We start from the raw sequence: 18,407 nt of genomic DNA, 5'->3' as shown, positions 1-18,407 counted from the left end.
ATTTTTTCCCACCTCCAAGACTTCTGTTGCTTTCCTCCACACATGGCAATCCAAAGCTGCAGCTGCAACGCGAAATTTGGTCCATCCTGCAACTAAAGGGTTAAAAGGGCTCCGGGGCTGAACTAAGCTGAACTCAGCGCTTCATTTTCAGAAATGCTGAGGCCTGCTCCTCTTGCATTGTTTTCAGCCAGAGCTGGAGGAAGTAAGCGCTCTTGGAAAACTGGAAAACTGGCCGTGTGTGTCAGCTGTGCCCAGGTGGGTCAGGAGGCTGAGACCACCCTTCGGCACACCGGGAGCTGTGCAGGAGCACCCAGGCTGGTGCTGTGAGGTCTCCTCCCTGGCACTTCAGTGTGAACCCCGAGCATCCTCCCCGCTCCTGCCTCCAACCTGCCTTCAAAGGGAGCAGCACAGTGTCACCACCCAGGGGAGCCTCCAGACTGTATGGAGACAGAGCCAGGGAAGTGGAAGCCACAGATAAGGCATGGGAAGGAAGAAGGAAGGACCAGAGCCAGTCAGCTGAGCTCCAGGGTTGGAAGATCGCTGCAGCCCCTGCCTGGAACTGTATTGCTGAAAGGAGCCTTCTAGTTCACTCCTGGTTTTTTTCCAGTTCAGCTTGCAGGAAGGTTTGAAGGTGTCAGGGAAAGCCCCACTGTGATACTCCATGTACAGCTGTCTCAGAGGCACTGATTTCACTGTAGAGAGCTTACTGATCATAGAATCATGAAATGGTTTGGGTTGGAAGGGACCTTAAGGATCATCTATTTCCAACCCCCTGCCATGGACAGGGACACCTCCCACTAGTGCAGGTTGCTCCAAGCCCCATCCAACCTGGCCTTTAACACTCACAGGGATGGGACAGCTACAGCTTCTCCGGGCAACCTGTACCAGTGCCTTACCACCCTCACAGGGGAGAATTTCTTCCCAATATCCAATCTAAACTTACTCTCTTTCACTTTTAAGCCATTCCCCCTTGTCCTGTCACTACATGCTCATGATAAGGTGTAGGAGAACAGCAAGAAATAGCAGTCACAAGCCTCTTACAGGCTTTTTGAGCTCTCCTGATCATTGTATAGTCACTGCTTCAGCACTGCTGCCTTCCTTGGATACCCTCACCCAGGCACAGGCAGAGCTACAACCCCATCCAGCACCACCACTGCTTTGGCAATGGTTGCAGGGGGAACAGCCACAGCATCACATGTCACAGTAGTTTTAGGAACAGGACTACCAGTGAAAATCTTTCTGCCTCTAGAACAGCTTCTTCCAAGGTCGCAGACCTCGTGTCCTCTGCAAGATCTGAGCTAACAGCTCATGAAACTGCTGTGCACCCTCAGGATACTCCTCCCAGCTCCCTCTGATTCCTGTCAGCTCTCTCCTGCCTGCACTATGACAAGGTTGCAGGGATGAGGGGTGGGCTGCCAGGCTCTCTGCCCCACAGCAACTCCATTCTGCTCAAGGATGCCTGAGCCCTGGCAGAAGGCACGAAGGGACACAAGAAGATGTGTCATGAGCTTCTGACGCTCACAGCTTGTCTAAGAACATCACACATCCCCAGGCAGCCCAGTCCCAGCCCCTGACTCTCCTGGGATGGAGCAGTGGCTGCTTTCTACATCACCTGCAGAAGAGGAGCCCTTTCCATCATCCCTCTAACCAGTGCCTTCCCTTTTACCCCCAACACCACTTTCTCAGCTCTCCCACTGCCATGGAGCCTGGCCCTGTTGTGCACCCTGAGTAGATGCCCACCCATCCCAGGAATCAGCCCCACATGAGTGGACTCACAGCTGGCAGCCAGCTCCACTCGGTCTTCAAAGCAGAGGAGGGTCCCCCGGTGATGAAAAGTGTCTCCTGGCCACCTGATCTCTCTTGGCTGATGGAAGAGCTGATGTAAAAAGGTCCCTCAGCTCCACCCTTCCTGCTTCCCTATCCTTGGCTTCTCTCCTTGGCCTCTCATCCTTGCTTTTCTCCCAGACTGGAAATATTGCTGCCCAGCACTGGCCAGAACACTGAATGTCCTTAAGTATATCAATAATGCAGGAGAATTGATGGCAGGCAGCTTGTAGGCAGCTACCAGCCTCTAAGGGCGCTGAATGTGGCCAGGCAGGAGACTCCCACTGCATCCCCCAAGGTGAGTGGGGGATTCTGCTGCTTCCATAGACAGCATGATGCAGCATGAAGGGCAGGGTTAGGCCGGATATCAGGAAAAGGTTCTTCCCCCAGAGGGTGGTCAGGCGCTGAACAGGCTCCCCAGGGCAGTGGTCACGGACCCAAGGCTGACAGAGCTCAAGGAGTGTTTGGACAATGCTCTTGGGCACATGGTGGGATTGTTGGGGTGTCCTGTGCAGGGCCATGAGTTGGACTGGATGATCCCTGTAGTCCCTTCCAACTCAGGATATTCTCTGATTCATGGGTTTGCAGGGTGTGATGGTGCATTCATCCTCCACCAGGAAGGGCAGAGCTGCTGAGACCAGCAAACATCACCTCTGAGGAGCTTGTCCTAAGCTTTGCAATAGGAATGCCTGACTCCTGCTCTCCCCTCTATGCCCAGTCTCACCATAGGGACGTCATGCTGTGTTTTGGGCTCGGTGTTCCCTCCAGCAGCCCTAGGGAGAGTTCATGGGCTGACACTACCCTGCCGGGAGTGCACAATGCAGCCGGACTCTCCCTCCTGCATATTAACTGTCAGAGCCATTAGATGGCAGCAGGAACCGTGCCACCAGCATCTCAACATCGCAAAAACGGGTTTGGAGCCAGTTCCCAGCCCTGCTGCCCCCAACCCTCCGCACCAGCAGCTGCACCTGCTCCGCAGGCTGGAACATGGGGTGGGAAAACAACCCCAAGCGCCGTGGGGCTGCCGAGCTGGGCTTGCCAGGAAAAACGAGGGCAGGCTCCGAAATAGGGGACCAGCATCTGAAGCAGCAACGGGGACACAAGAGCCAGGTCAGGAGGACATCTCCAGTGAAGATGACTTTGTGGAGCCCATCTGCAAAGGACTGCTGGGAGCTCACAGCTGGGAGCTGCTGGTTGCTGACTCGGTAGTGAGCAGTCAGTGAGGCCACGCGCAATTCCAGAGGTGATTTTATTGTTCCTGTATTAATGACACCCTGGGTCAGGTAACACGTCAGGCAAAGCCTGCCAGGAACATGCAGCCAAGGTTCATTCAGGTGCTGCCTCGGATAGAGCTGACTGAAAATCAGAAGGAAAAACTGCTCAAAACATCAAAGTTGTTCTCCTCAGAGAGGTTTCCAAAGGAAATGCGTTTCGCTTGGAAATGTCTCTAGAAAATGAGACTTTCAAAGTATTTCATTTTAATTTTCGATTTCCCTGTATTTCTCCCTTCTAGTCTCTCTTTGCCTTTATTATCCTCCCCTGACTCTGCTTTTACCCTGTTCCCATTTTGCCATTGAAACAGAAATAAACAGGACAAGGAAGGAGAATGAAACATGACAAAGTGAATTCACATGAACCACTACATCTAATTCCCACAGCTCAAGCTCAAGCTTAACCATACAGTGAGGAGATCATATTTAAAGAAATCTTTTAATAAATTGGAAAAAAAATCAATATTTTTAGACTTCCCTCTGGAAGAAAATGAGAAAAACTAATTAAGAAATTAATTGCTTATGCTGATCTAGGGGTTTTTCTGAAGCTCTTAATGATCCAAGCTGCTTGTAAAGGTGTTGGTCTTGATGCCATTTCCTTTCAGAAACAACAAAGCAGCTCAGTAAGGCTAAGTATCTTGTTTTGATATTTTCAGAGTGGAACATTTTGATTTTTCAACTTTCAAAGCTTTGCTGCTTTAATTTTTTGTTCATAAAGCCGAGGCTGAAATCAGAATGAAAGCTTTCAGTTTAAGCTAATTAATCCAAGCACTTTGATTCAAAGCCTGTTGTGTTTGCTCAGTGGTGTTCTCCGGGAATTTATTTTAAGTGTCTGCATTCCATTTTTAGGCTGTGGAGAAAAAAAAAAAAGAGATATTTCCTAGAAAAGAGATAACCTGCTGCTTACCTGGGGCAAGCCATTCTGCAGCTTAGAATTGCAAAAAGAAATTATCTCTCCTTAATTACATCGTTTGGTCTCCTCCAAGGTCTGGAGACCTGGCCAGTCCCTAGAGCAAGGAGTACCATGTTCCAGGCTGAAAGTCCCCTAAATTCTCCTGGAACCAACCCAATTCTCAGTTTTCCCATGAAAAAAATATGAGGAACAAAAGGAAAACCAAACTATTGTGATAATGCTACTCCAGCAATAAGAAACAAACAGCATTTGCCAATGTGAATTGCTACTTCTGAGCTCCCCAGGGAGCTATGGGAAGATGGGAGGTGTGCCAGGAAGCTTCCATGAGTACCAAGGTCCCAGGGCTGGGCTTCTCACAGGTGGCTCATGATGGGCAAGGCTGTCCATTAACAACATCTCATGATCCTGACCAAACTGCTGACTGAAGGGAGGAAATTTCTTCTTCCATCAGTTCTTGCTGCTTCAGGGCAACTTAAAAGGGAAAACTAAAAATAACCCCAACTTCCCATGACCTTTAATGGGTTGAAACATAGTTGGCGATGGGAAAGCAGGTCAGGTACCTCGGGGCCAGAGCTGCAGCTGGTATAGAACTCCCTTTGCACTGCTTTGCTGATGCTGCTTGGCAGGAGCTGCCAGCTGGGCTTTACAGGGTGGCCGTCCCTGGTGTGTCCCCTCAGTGCACACAGACTCAGCTTCCCATGCAAAAAGGAAAACAACCCATGCAGAGTGTGAAAGGGAACCAAAGCAGCCCTGAGATGCCCAGCCTCAGGCAATAAGCCCAGATATTGCCTAGGAGCCCCAGCCTTGCTGCATACCACAACAGCCTGCTCCTTGACTTTTCCTGTGCAGGAACATGAGCTCTTCCAAAGGGCTGGAGGGTGAAAGACTTGCAGGTTTTAGGACAGATACCAACTTTCAGTGCCCTAAGGCCTTTGCCATCACTCAGTTAGTCTAGGTCATGCAGCACCTCCCCTCTCCTGCTGTCCTGATTTCCAGGAGGGGAGGAGAACACTCCTAACATGCAGGACGAGTCACTCAAGAGCTTCTTCAGCACTTGTTTTCAGTCATCTGTTGTTGGTTTGGGAAATTTGTTGCATTTGACCTAGAGATGCAGCCTTTGTGATGATAAGATGGATAATGCCAGAGGGCCTGTAGGCCCTCATGTGCAGGAAGATGTAGCCAAAGGATGTGGCCATCCCTTCCTGGCTTTGCAGGATTGCTACAGGTTACAGATGGGCTGTGGTGCATCAGCGTTGCCTGGACCAGATCCAGATCCCAACCATTCTCCACTGTCTGGGTATTTATTTTTTTTGCTGAAACTATTTGCACAGCACTAAAATTAATGACTGAAAATGTGAGTTTGCTTGAAAATAATCTATCATTTGATTATCACTTTAATGCAGGCAGCCTGGGGAACATCTGCCTCTGCCAGTCTGTGTCTCCTCCTGCCGATGCAGGGAATTGCTGGGAAGGGCTGTTTTGCTGCTTTGTAAACTGGAAGAAAGCCAAACTACTGGCAAATGACTTGGTGGTTGTTGTGACTGAGAAGGAGGAGTGGGGTCCTATACTGGATGAGGCATCAGGGTCCCCTCTTAAAACACTCACTGCCTAGTTCACTGCCTCTGGTCCCAGTTACTATGTGGTCCAGGGACTCACAAAGTAAAATGCTCATCTCCATCATGTGGAAAGTAATTCTGTCATCACCAGAAGAGTGAGACTGGCTTTGCACTGGGGCACTGGGCAGCAGCATCTGACCACTCCTGACTTTACCTCTGCCAGATCTCACCTCATGGGGGATGCGGGAGAGAAGAGAAATATGGATGGGGAACTGCCCAGCGAGGCAGAATTGCCTCCATCCCTTGACACAGACCATACCCATTATGCTGTGCTATAATGGGGTCTCCAGACCCCTTAGGCTTCTCTGCTGCCTTCTGGGAACATTACAGCCCTGGACTTAAAGGCTGTTTTTGGAAAATGTCACCAGCTTGTGATGAGTCAGAGTCCTTCTTCTCTGCAGCCTGCCCACTGCTTCGTGCGAGGCGTTGGGCTGTGCCGCGCCGGGGTCCCCACGGGCGTCTCACTGCTGTTGTTTGGACTTAAATCTTCTTGCTGAGAAAGGAGAGCCTTTTGCTGCCAGTGCACATGCAGGAGGTCTGCCGGGGGCTCAGGCTGGCAGGGATGCGTTTGGCCAGCTGGTGCTTCAGGGACAGACAGACACATTTGTGCTACAGCACCCCGGGGCAAGGGCTGCAGCTGGGATCTCTGGCCAAGGCATTTCCACTCCTCCAGTGATTTTCAGTGCCCAGCAGCAAAGCTTGTGCACCAAAATGACTTCCAGTTGAAGGGGAAAGAAAGTGGGTGGAAAGCCTGGGGCTCCTACACGTAGACCTCTGAAAGCTGGTCTATGTGACTGCATGTTTGCAAACATGTATGTGAGTGTGTCTGTACCCGGGTGTGCTGGAAGGGATGCTACGGCTTCAAATGAACCAGAAAAGCCAGAGCTAAGGCTGCTGATGGACCATCCCCCCATGCACCTTGAAAACTGGGATCTTATGTGATTTTTTAACACTCTGACCTCTCCTAACCCTGTCTCTCCTGGTCTTGGGACCTGCTATATTTCCCTTGTAGCCTCACCATTCCTCACCTGGTCCCCAAGTCACAGGAGTGAGGAGAGAGCCCCTTCCCTGGGGGTTTTCTTCAGACACCTTGCTCTGAGGGGGCAGGATGGGGGCTGCCCTCCAGCCCTGGGGACCAACATCCCTTCACAGGGACAGTGGCTGAGCACAGCCTCACATGGGAACACACAGCTGGTGGCTTCCCAAGCCTCCAGCGGGACAGGCGGTGAGTCTGATTTCTCAGAATTCCTGCTGCTGGTGTAGCAAAAGATACATTTGGAGCCCAACTCCTGGTGATTCCACATGCAGTCAGATACTTCCACCTCTTCCAGCAATCAGCCAGCTGGTGTTCCAGTCAGGCATCAGGGAAAGAAGGAACAGAGTTCCTTCCCCCGGGGAGGAAAGGTTTGGTTCAGGTGACTCAGTATTTCACAAGAGCACGGAGGCAGGGATAAGAATCCCAGTGCCCAGGGAAGCCATCAGCAAAATGAAATTAAATTAGCACTTTTTTTCCTTCTGTCCTCTTACCCTCATCACTACTGTATCTGTTTTCACTGAATGATGTGGGGTCCTGCAGGCAGCACCTTCCTCTTCCCAGCCTGAGCTCTGTGGGACATGCCAGGTGCTGAATGAAGCAGGCACTTTGTGGGAAAAATACGCATCTAATAATTGCTGTGAAAAAGTGTGTTGCAGTGCACAGACACAAAGGGATGAAAGGAGGCTGCGTTAACATCCTGACACTTCCTCGCTTCTGAATTCTTGTCTCAGGCATCCCTAACATCCTTTTATGGCAGCTTTTGCAGCCAGTTTCCTCAAACAAAGAAAAGGAAATGGGATTTCCAAAACACCCTGGGACAGTGCCAGCACTGGTGAGGGGCTCCGGCCATTGCCCCACAGCATGGACAGGGCCAACTCCCTTCTCAGGAGCTGCTGGCTGAGGTGGGGAGGTGATGAGGATTAGAGCTCCTTGTTGCCATATCACCAGTACCAAAACTCAAAGATCCTACCATGGGGAGCACCTGAGACCCTGCCCACTGGCCTCGTTGGCAGTGCCCACTCCCCCTTCCCCATGGTGCAGCTCTGCAGAGCTGGGACCACCCAGCTGGGAGGGGACAAAGGAGAAGAGGTTCTGCACTGCCCCCTGAGCAATCCCAGCCTGTCTGTGCTTGAAATTTCAAGTTGTTCTGAAGGCAGCAAGTTAACAAGATTTGGAAACCAGGTCAGTGGAAGAAGCTCAATTAGTTTGCTGAACCGTGGGGACCAGCTCACATTGTGTCTGCTTTATTGACTCCTCGAATGGGCGTTATTGATACGAGACACATGAGCAGGGGGTCCTGAGCTCTCCCCTTGAGAAAGGGACACCTGGACAGTCCTCAGGCACAGGGAAACTGCACAAAGGGCTCCAAATCAGCACTGTGGGACAGCTCAAGCCATCCCACTGGACTGTATCATAGAATCATCATAGAATGATAGACTGGTATGGGTTGGAAGGGACTTACAGATCATCTCATTCCAACCCCTCTGCCATGGGCAAGGACATCTTTCACTATCCAAGGTTGGTCCAAGCCCCATCCAACCCGGTCTTGCACGCTCACAGGGATGGGGCAGCCACAGCTTCTCTGGGCAACCTGTGCCAGTGCCTTACCACCCTCACAGGGAAGAATTTCTTCCCAATATCTAATCTAAAACTACTCTTTCAGTTTGAAGCCATTCCCCCTTGTCCTGTCACTACATGCTCCACCCTTCTTGTATCAGCAGCTCTGTTCCCCCCAGCCCTACAGGAACTTCCAGGCTCCCACCCCCACTGTTAGTCCTGCTCTTCTCAGCCACCTGACACCGCTGGGGAGGGGACAGCCAAAGGGGACAGGCAGCAGGGCTTGCAGAGAGCAGGCTGTATCACTGGCAGCACAGGCGTAGCTCACACGACCAGCTACCTGTCTTGTCACGTCACCGCGAACATCTGCTGCCGCAAATAAAACAGCAAGAGAAAGGGAAAGCAAAAGGCCCTCTCTGAGCGGCATTCCAGCCCCAGGAGCGGGAGAGATGCGGCGCCTGTCATGCTGCATGAAAAACCTCTTTCATTAGCTCACATCTTGGAATCACAGCACAGCTTCTCGGGGGCTCCGCAGGCAGGCGGGCACAGCCCCATCTCCGCAGGCGCCTGGGGAGCAGCCTGGGTATGGCTTTATACTGATAGAGAGCCGTCTCACCGACAAAACAAGGAGCTGAGGGCTTTGAAGCCCTTCCAGGAATCCTGATGCCAGCAGAGAAGGCTGCTTGCTGATATCGAGAGGAAAGCCCCCTCTCCATCCTGCAGCCATGCAGACACCCACAGCTCCCTCTCTGGTCCTGGCGTGGGACAGACACTCAGGCTGCCAGGAGAGCCACGAGTGCCAGCCTGGACAGCTGCGGGAGGGAACCCTTGCACTAGAGGAAATTCAGTTTTCTTCATAAACTGTATCCCTCCGCCTCCCCCCGCCTCTATCCTGGAACGGAATTTCTTGGATGCTGAGGCACTGCAGGGCCAAGAGGGAGAGTGAGCAGTGTGGGGCCGGCAGCAGGTGTCACCCAGGGCTGGGTGGGAGCCCTGTGACATGGAGGGACCAGCCAAGGGGCTTAAGAGCTGCAGGCAGAGGCACAGGCAGAACTACAGGCAGCGCTGATGGCAGGATTGAAAACAGGGCAACTGGAAGGGCAGGGAAGCAGGCAGGGCTGGACTGTGGGCCGGACAGAGCAGGGCAGGGCAGCGGGCAGAACTGCAGGCAGGGCAAGACAGCAGGCAGGGCATCAGGCAGGGCATGGCAGAGCATGGCAGTGGGCAGGACTGCAGGTAGGGCAGCAAGCAGGGCAACAGGCAGGATTGCAGGCAGGGTAGCGGGCAAGGCATGGCAGAGCAAGGCAAAACACGGCAGTGGGCAGGACTGCAGGCAGGACAGGGCAGGACATTGGGCAGGGCAGCGGGCAAGACTGCAGGCAGGACAGGCAGTGCGACCCCGGGTCCGCGCTCGGCTCCATGTCCCGGTCCGTGTCCCGGTCCGTGTCCCGGTCCGTGTCCCGGCAGCCGCCGCCCCGCAGTGCCCCCAGCCCGGTCGCGGCCGCGGGCGGTGCCGCCGGGGCGGGGCGGGGCGGGGCGGGGTGTTGCCGGCGCTGCGCGGCCCCGCCGCCGCTCCACACCCGCTATAAGCGGAGCGGCCGCGGCCGCGCTCCGCAGTGCATGGCCGAGCCTCGCCCGGCACCCGCGGCTCCGCCGGGGCTCCCGCCCGGGCCGGTCCCGGGCGCCCCCTCCCTCCCCGCCGCGCCCCCGCCCTGCCGCCGGCAGCCGTGACCTTGCCATCCCGCAGCCTTGGGGACAGCCCTGGGGACAGCCGCGCTGGATCGGGGAGCCGCCGTGGGATGTGATAGCCGGCGGATCGCACGGAAATATTTCTTCTGGGAAAGGAGAGAGGCAGCCTCCTCCCGCGGTCGGGGGCCGTCAAGAAAAGCGGATTTAAAGAGCATCTTTGCCCCTTTGTTGGATGAGAAGGACAGGGGAGGACCGGCAGGATGAGCACTAGCAGTGAGTACGGCTTCCTCTTGCCTTCGCTGTGGGAATGGGGCTGATACCGCGCCGATCTGGCTGGGAGGAATTGGAAAGAAAATGTCATAACAGCGTTGACAAGCCTAGTGGGATGGAATTTTGGTTTATTTTCCTGCCTGCGTTTTGCTTTCTGACAGGGTCTGGCTTTCCTGGCCTGTCTTTCATGTGGGCTGAGCCGTGGTGCTTATCTCCGCTGAGTACTTTTCTTGGCTTGTATTTCTGGGGTTTGGAGGGCAGATCATCGACTAAAATGTCGATACGCAACATGGTGAGAGGGAGCCAGGAGCGCTCTGACAGGCAGCAGGCTCACTTGCTGCTGCCAGTGCCTGTGGACAAACGGACATGCGGGAAGGAGCCGATGGGGAGGAGGAGCAGGGTAAGGAGGGACCCAGAAACCAGGGACCTGAGCAAAGCACAGGTGCAATACTGAAAAACATGAACCTTCTGCAGCTGGGGATGTGGGTGTTTCTATTGTGCGTGTGAGACAGGGACAGAGGCACTCATGCGCTATGTATGAATTTCTAAAGAAGCAGAGCTTGGAAATGTGCTGCATAAGATGAGACCTGGCACCTGGTACTAGTCTGGTCACTTCTGGTTTTGTGTCCTTGTGGCAAAGTCTGGAAGGATTGATCAGGTTTGATTAAGTCACAATCAATTTCTCTTTCCTCACTGATGTGATGTGTGACAGCTGTGCCCACCTCGCTGGCACAGCTTTGATCCCTTCCTTTAAAAGCAGCGAGCCTACAGGCAAAGCAGTTGATGTTGATGGCCACCTGAGGGGCTTCATCCTGGGATAACTTGTCCAGGGAAGCCCCCCTCCCTTCTCCTGTGGGTCCTGGAGGCTGTGTGAAGAGAAGAGCACTCCCCCAGGCAGAAAGCAGCAGAGCAGCAACTTCTCTATTGCACTGGCATGTTGAGGTTTCTCAATCCGAGGGCTTGGGGTGGTTCCCAAGCAAAACACCGTGAAAAATGCCTTGGCACGCTGCAAGGCAACAGAACAGGTGATTCCAGCTCTGTTGGGCTGTGTCAGAGGCAAGAAAACTTTCCAGGTGCCCTTTGCACAAGCCACACCTGGGACAGGAGCAAGCTCCCTTCCCGGGGGACCAGGGCTGGCGCTGCCCAGGTAGGAAACAATAGGGACTGATTCTTTCTGAGCCTGCAGGATGCCTGATAACAAAGGGTCCTCCCTCTGCTCCTCTGGGTGATGAGCTCTGATCTGGTGCTGAGAGGGCTGTGGTGTCAGTGTCGTGACCACTATGGTCAGGTGGGACTGTTAAGCTTCCTCTAAGCCAATTTTGACAAATGCGTGTTGGTTCCTTTTGGGATTCCTTTCCAGCTCTTAATAGCTGGCTTAGCTGCTGATGGAGATAAGGGCTGTTTATGGCACTGGTGTGTTATAACTATCTGATTGTGCTGCAAAACTCCTTCAGCTGGGTCCTCCCACACACAGCAAGATGCCAGGGAACTAAACGTGCTGCCTGCCCGTTGCTCTGACGTGACTCACGGGAGGAGGCCACTGGGCAGGCAGTGAGCACAGGGCTGGGAGTCCCTTGGGAGCTGCTCCTACTTCTGCTGCTGCCTTGCTCTGTGGCCTTGGGCACCTCACTCAGCTGTGCCTCAGCTTCTGGATTTACCAGCAGCAGGCTGCTCCCATGACTGTTGCCCAGCCCTTTAGATGGCTTTGCAGTCTTTACTTAAATATTGCCATTACCTCGTTTCTAAGTAGCCATGTATTTTAGTAAAGGTTTGGCAACTCTGTGGCATCTGATCACTTACTGTGCTGTGGGCTGATTATTTATGGATTATTCCTTGTCCCTTTGGGACCACACTAGGTAGAAGGGGTGTGCAAACCCTGCAAGGCAGTGAGCATTGCCCTGTTAGGCTTCCAGGCATTTTCCCAGTAGCTGAGGTTTTCAAAGCAGGGCTTGCCATACCCAAATGCTGGCTCATCTCTTCTTAGCAATGGCACGATCTTCTCCCAGCTGGTTCTGTGAGCAGGGGTGTGGGGCCACCTCTTCCCGTCAGCATGTTCTGTGGCTGGTGTGAACATTGCTAAAAGCTGTCTCTCCCCTCTTGATGCTGCCTCGCCGAGCTCTGCACATCCCTTCCCAGCCTGCATCCCTCAAATCTGTCTCTCAGTGAGTAAAAAAAAACAAAGCCCAGGATCCTTGTGTCAGTGTTCTCTGTGCCATCTCTGTTCCACTCCACTGATGCTCCCTGGCTGTGACCTGCCATGCCTTTTGTACCCCTTTGGTACAAAAAGTGTCCAGTGGCTCAGGTGAGCTTGGTGCCACTTGTCAGAGGCTTGCCAGCCCTCCCAGGCATTGCCAGCTCTGCTGCTCTGTTCTTTGACTTTTTATATGTTTTTCCCCCCATCCCCTGTGGTGACTGAGGGCTCAGATGTGGTGGGATCCACCAGCAGGCTCAGGGACACTCCAGCCTCCCCAGTCTGGTCTCCCTCTGGTGCACAGGACCCTGCCTGTGCAGATGGGAGGAGAGAGGGAGGCACTGGAAGAGGAGGAGGATAGATGATGAAGCCAGACTGTGCAAGGCCTGATGATGTACAGATGTACCTGTGGCTGCAGCACTAAAATTTTGGGGCTGGCGAATTGATGAGATGCTGCAGCTGAGGATAAAATGCCACCATCTGATCTGTGAATTCCCACCACTCCTTTCCATTTTGCTTGGTGCATTTTGTTAACACTTCTCTCCTGTCTGAGGTTGATGTGAGGCAGGAAACCTGTGGCTGTGGGCCATGGCTGGCCTCAAGCCATGCTCTTGAGCAAAGCTATCTGTGAAGCCTCCAGGAGCCTGGGCAGGATTTGCTGGGCTACAGATGTATCTCTGGAGATGCTCCATGCACAGCACACTTGCTGAGTGGACAGAGGTTTGCTTTTCACCTTGGTATGGGGCCCAGGGTTGGAGGCCCCATGTCATCATCTCTCCCATAATGAAGGCTAAGCCATATAGAAATCTTGCTTTTAAGATGAAGAGGAAAAAGCCCTTGATCTCAGGCATAAACTCATATCCCGAGGCTGCAGAGCAGATCAGATGGCCCTGAGGGTGCAAGGGGGTGCTGGCTGGGTGTGCAGTGAGCATTTGGAGGGCACAGTGCTGGTATGTACATTAGCTATGCTACCACTGCCTCTCACTCTGGTTAGCACTACTAATTGGTTGCAAATTAATTCATATGTTAGTAAACAGTCCTATCAGTGCTGCTTGGCATTTCCAGTGAAGCTGGAGCTCGTAGTACAAACCCTTGCCCAAGAGAACATCCCTTAAAATCACCCCCTAAAATCTCCTATGTCTGCATTCAACACCTCCCTTGGAATCTGTGCAGAGAGTTTAACAGGACTGATGCTGTGTTTGAGCTCATTAAAAGGCAAAGGGTTGAAGCTGTCATTGCCCAGAGGATTTAAGACTCTCTGAAGTGAGTGTGAATAATCCCTTTTGCTGTTTTGGAGGGAGCCATCAGTTTTGGGTGCTGCAGGTCCACAAAGTGACTGGTGTCTGTGAGAAGGGGTCATCCTGGTGGGCCCCATGGGATTTACACATCATCTCTCTTTTTTGCTCCAACTCTGTTGGGGTGGGAGAGGGGCTGCTCAAAGTCTTGGCACTGATCTTGTCAGGAGCAAGGTGCCCCTTGTTGTTCTGGGCCACACTGGTCTGAGCAATGGCATCACAACTCCTGGGGACACGAAACCCTGGAGAGCTCCTGGGTCGAACCAGGTTTGGCAGGATCTAGATCAGTGTGGCAGTGGGTGATTGGGACTGGCTCACAAACCAGAGATCTTCCAGGTTCCTTTTTGTGTCCAGCATGCACCCTTGGAAAGGAAGGCCAGAATGTCTCTGTGGCAAACTAAGTCAGGGTGGGGTGAGCCAATACTGTTTATCCTCCATCCTTCTTCCTCTGAGCAGCTGACAGCCTGTCAGAGCATGGAGAGCTCTTGCAGGGGATTTGGAATGCCAAGTGGAAAGTTTCCCCAGACCATCCCAATCCCTGGCACCTCTCAAATTCCTGCTGAGGGGCTCCCCTACTCTCAGAAAGCCAGGGAAGGAGACATGAGGAAAGGCTGGACAGCTAAGCATTGGGGCAGGAAGGCTGCATGACAGCTACTGACGAATGCAGCGTGTTTGCCTGGTTATTTCTGTCTTTCCTAAATCATGCTCCCTGTTACATCGTGATCCACTAAGCATAATTACCCAGTAATCTCCAGGCACATGTGGTTACAAGGTGTTTACCAGCAAACTCTATTAAGTCCCTGTGTAATTAAAGAGGAATCACATGGTGAATCTCTGGGAGCTCCAGCTCTGCTCTGCAGGTGGTGATTCACCAGGTCTCCCCACCCTGTGGGGCTGGACCTGCTGAGGAGGACACAGAGGGTTTTTTTCTGTGCTCAGAAGTGCAGTGAATCCAGAGGGATCAGCCTGTTGATGTGATGAGCAGTGTGTTTTGCAGAATTTGGGCACCGAGGGAAACTCCCAAACTCTCTGCCCACATTTTGGTCCTCTCAATTAATACCCAAGCCTGACTCTGCCGCCACAATCAATCAGATACAAATTGTCCCCTTGGTTCTCTTAGGCAGCCTAGCAAAGGGACAATCATCCATTGCATTTGCTTAGGTGCCAGAAAATTCAGATCCCAGGCAGCATCTCTTTGTCCTCGGGCTGGTGGATGGACTCTGTTCTCTCCCCAAGCTTCGTTCAGGCTCTCCTGCAAACCCTTTTTCTTGGCAGCTTGCCCTTTGAAGAGCAGAAGCCATGGAAAGTGGCCCTGCAGGCCAGTGGAGTGCGTGCTGTAAGATCAGTTGAAGCAATTGAATTATTTCAAGGGCCTACCATGCTCTTATAAAATAAACAGCACATTTTCTAGTGATAAAGTGATGATTGGTTTAGCCAGATAATGGTATTTGTGATGCCAGCAGGCTGGACTAATGACAGGCTGTCCTGGTATCAGCAAGGAGTCCGTGTGGTGCTGCCTTTGCTCTCTGCAAAGCTGAGAAGGAGGGAAGGCAAACCCGCCAAGTTGCTGCCAGTCCCTGCAGTCCTGTCATAATGGTGCCATAAGGAAGTGGTTGGAATGTATAATTAGATATTTTTAGTCTAAATACATCAGTGCCTCAGTTGTGAGCACTGCAGGACCTCCAGAAAGTATCCTGGGGATAAACTGGTGATGGCAAGAACTTGGGTGGAGAGTGATGGGAGAAGGGCATCTTTGAAAGATGAAAGGGAATGAGGAGAGACCACAGTGGGTATAGAGAAGGCAGAGCCCAAGTCCAGATGCCTCAGGCTCAGGGAGTTTGGTTGTGAGCCATTCAGGGCAAGGCTAGCAGGGTGACTGGCAGCCTGCAGCAGGGAACGTGGTTCTTGCTTGGAGGACAGACTGTCCCAAGTTCTCCTGTGCCCAGCTCCTCTGCTTCTGGAGTCTATGGGCTCAGTACATCACTGGGGAAGTAGAAGAGCTGGAGTGCACTGCTGCACAGCCCCAGTGGACATGTCCTGCTTTCTAGGAAGGGGCTGTCTTGAAGATTAACAGCCAAGCTGATCTATGCACAGTTCCCGTTTATTTGGTGGTGGCTCAGGTGTTTGATAGGCCACAGTTTATATGTGCATTTTTCAGCTCAGGTATAGTTTTCTGAATGCTTTATCAGTATCAGCCATAAGCCCTGGCCTGGGAATTGATGTGCTTTCTCCATTGCCTCAGGCAGAGATCAGGGTAAAAAAAAGGAGCTGGTACTCTGGTTTCTGACCTTCCTTTCTTCTTGCCCTTTCTGTCCTGGCAAGGTCCTCTGAGCCCCAGGCATCATTTGCTTTTCTGTTCATGGACATTTTACTCCATTTCCATTTTGAATCATCTTCTTTCTGAGACTTGTCCAGTTGTTCAACTTGGACAAGGACAATTCCTTGGGGAAATGTTTCTCTAAGGAACAGGACTGTGTAAGAGGGGAGCAGGTGCTTGAGGCTTTGAAACCATCCCATTGGCTTCTGTTCTTTCTTGGCAACAAATAGAACATCTTGGAGAGCACTACAGTGCTCTGGGGCAAGAAGGGCTTTGCTGGTGCAATGCCAGTCCCAGAGCCATTCCTCAGCCCAGCTTGAGTCCGTTGCAATCAAAGTTTAAGTTTCAGGGTTTGACCTGTTCTCACAGCAGTGAGTTACGTGACTGTTTCTCAGGCACACATGGCCAGGCTGCAGAGATCAGACAGGCATAATGTAAACCAGGACTCAATGTGAGCTTCCAAAGTCCACGTGCCAGGCCCTGTGGTACAGCCCCCTTCAGAAACACTTTTGTGGCATCTTGCTTGTGAAAGGCACGTTGCAAGGCCCTGCCTGTCCTTCCCAGCGCCCCAATTGTACTACCAACCCCGGAAATCACAGAATGGTTTGGGTTGGAAAGGACCTTAAAGATCATCCTATTCCAAGCCCCTGCCATGGGCAGGAACACCTTCCACGAGACCAGGTTGCTCCAAGCGCCATCCAACCTGGCCTTAAACACTTCCAGGGGTGGGACAGCCACAGTTTCTCTGGGCAACTGGGGCCAGGGCCTCGACAGTGTCACAGGGAGGAATTTCTTCCTAATACCTAACTTAAACCTACTGTTTTTCAGTTTGAAACCATCCCCCTTGTCCTGTCACTACGTGCTCTTGTAAATCATCACTCTCCAAGATCTTGCTGCTTCTCTGCTGACATCCACCCCCTGCACCCCGGGGACCCCGTTGTGCAGAGGTGTCCCAGGGAGCCCTGCCCAGCCCAGATGCACTTGGTGGTGAAGGGGAGCTGTTTTTAAAGTTAGTAGAAGACTGGGTGGGTCACTTTCTGGCTCAGCAGCAGCTGCTGGGACTTGTTGAGCACTGTGGTGGGAATCTCCCAGTCACAGCTGCTCCCCAGCCTGGATTCTCAGTGAAGGCAGAGAGGGTCCCCAGCAGGGTGGATGGCCCAAGGCTGTACTTCACCTCCTGCCAAGGACCTTTCCCTGCTAAAAGCATTAGAAAAGGAGGAGGGAAGGAAGTTGCCTGTGAAACTTGTTTCTGTTGTGCTTTGGGAGCTGCAGCCCATCTGTGCCCCAGAGCTGCATGAGAGGCAGCTGCCTCCCACCAGCAACCCCTCTCTGAAAAAAGGGGCTTCCTTGCCTTGACCAAGAGGGAGAGCTAGATCAGGGCTCGTCTGGCAGCTGCTGCTGCCCTGCCTGTCTCCTGCTGCACTGGATCACTGGGGGCTCTTCCTGGTAAAATAACCTCTGGCTGCACTGGCTGCAGCAGTGCTTGGCTGGGGCAGTGAGTGACTTTCTCAGCAGGCTTTGTTGGCTGCAATGTCTGCACCATCCAGGATGCTTGTGTGTGACTACAGGAGCAAAGAGATCTCTGGGCTCCCAGAAGGACCTACAGCAGGTCCCCACGGTGAACCAGAGATCAGTGGTCAGGTGCTGAGTACAGCTAAGGCATGGGAAGGCTCTCCTTGAAGCCAAAGCCCACAGAAGTGGGGGCTGGAGCAAGCAGAGGTCCCAGAGCCACTCCAGGGGTGGTGCAGACCCCACTTGCTCTCATCACCCAGCCCAAATGCAGCCCACGTGGGGCAGAAACCTGTGCAGGGCCACGGGAGACAGGTCATGGCTATGCAGCTCGGCACCGGCTTCTGCTGCCTCCTGAGCAGGAGCTCTGCTCCGGATTTCCTCTCTCTCTGCTCGTATCGCAGCAGCCCTCGAGTGTGATAGAGTACAGGCTTCCCTGGCGCTCCTCTGCACTCGGATCACGGCTCAGCGCCGGTCCCTGCAGACCCTCCTTCCCTGTGCTGTGCCCTGGGATGTCCCTCCCCATCTCCCGCTTTCCCCCTCTGCCTCGGCACCTTCCGCATCAGCTCCCGCTGCTCAGAGGATGAAGAAGGTGGAGCGAGGTAAGATGAGCTCCCTCTCACCTCCCTTGTGCTATAAATAGCCACGTCACCCGAGCATCGTCTGGGAGGGATGTGACCAAGTTCAGGCTCCTGGGGACCCGGTGCCTCCGTCGCAGGCACACCCAGCCCGTGGTGAGAAGTGCTCCCGCGGGTCCCGCCGGTGACACCGAGCGTGTCATCGCATTAGCGCGCCGCGGGACGCCTCTCAGGTTATGCGCAGCCTAATCCCAGCTGGCAGCCGCCGAGGCTGTGTCCTGAGGCTGGGTCAGTGTGCCCACACCTCGCTGGCAGTGCCAGTGTGACAGCTTGCGCCGGGG

The 18,407-nt window shown here is 53.2% G+C and overlaps 1 protein-coding gene across 10 annotated transcripts in view; it reads left to right on the top strand.

Moving 5' to 3' along the window:
• Positions 1–9,823: 9,823 nt before the first annotated feature.
• ABLIM3 (actin binding LIM protein family member 3) overlaps positions 9,824–18,407 on the top strand; it is a 53,360-nt gene continuing 44,776 nt past the window's right edge. For 8 of the 10 annotated variants that reach the window (XM_064671728.1, XM_064671727.1, XM_064671726.1 and 5 more), the window contains exon 1: positions 18,057–18,090. In XM_064671728.1, the coding sequence (XP_064527798.1) occupies positions 18,072–18,090 (19 nt within the window). In that variant the 5' untranslated portion in view covers positions 18,057–18,071. Of the gene's footprint in view, positions 10,180–18,056; positions 18,091–18,407 lie in introns of those variants that run through there. The other 2 variants (XM_064671720.1, XM_064671721.1) reach the window with 1 other exon arrangement.

The sequence above is a fragment of the Pseudopipra pipra genome, chromosome 15 (assembly GCF_036250125.1).
Source record: "Pseudopipra pipra isolate bDixPip1 chromosome 15, bDixPip1.hap1, whole genome shotgun sequence".
Classification (NCBI taxonomy): domain Eukaryota; kingdom Metazoa; phylum Chordata; class Aves; order Passeriformes; family Pipridae; genus Pseudopipra; species Pseudopipra pipra.
The sequence above is the reverse complement of the archived record's forward strand: the minus strand, read 5'-3'. Positions and strand labels throughout refer to the sequence as shown.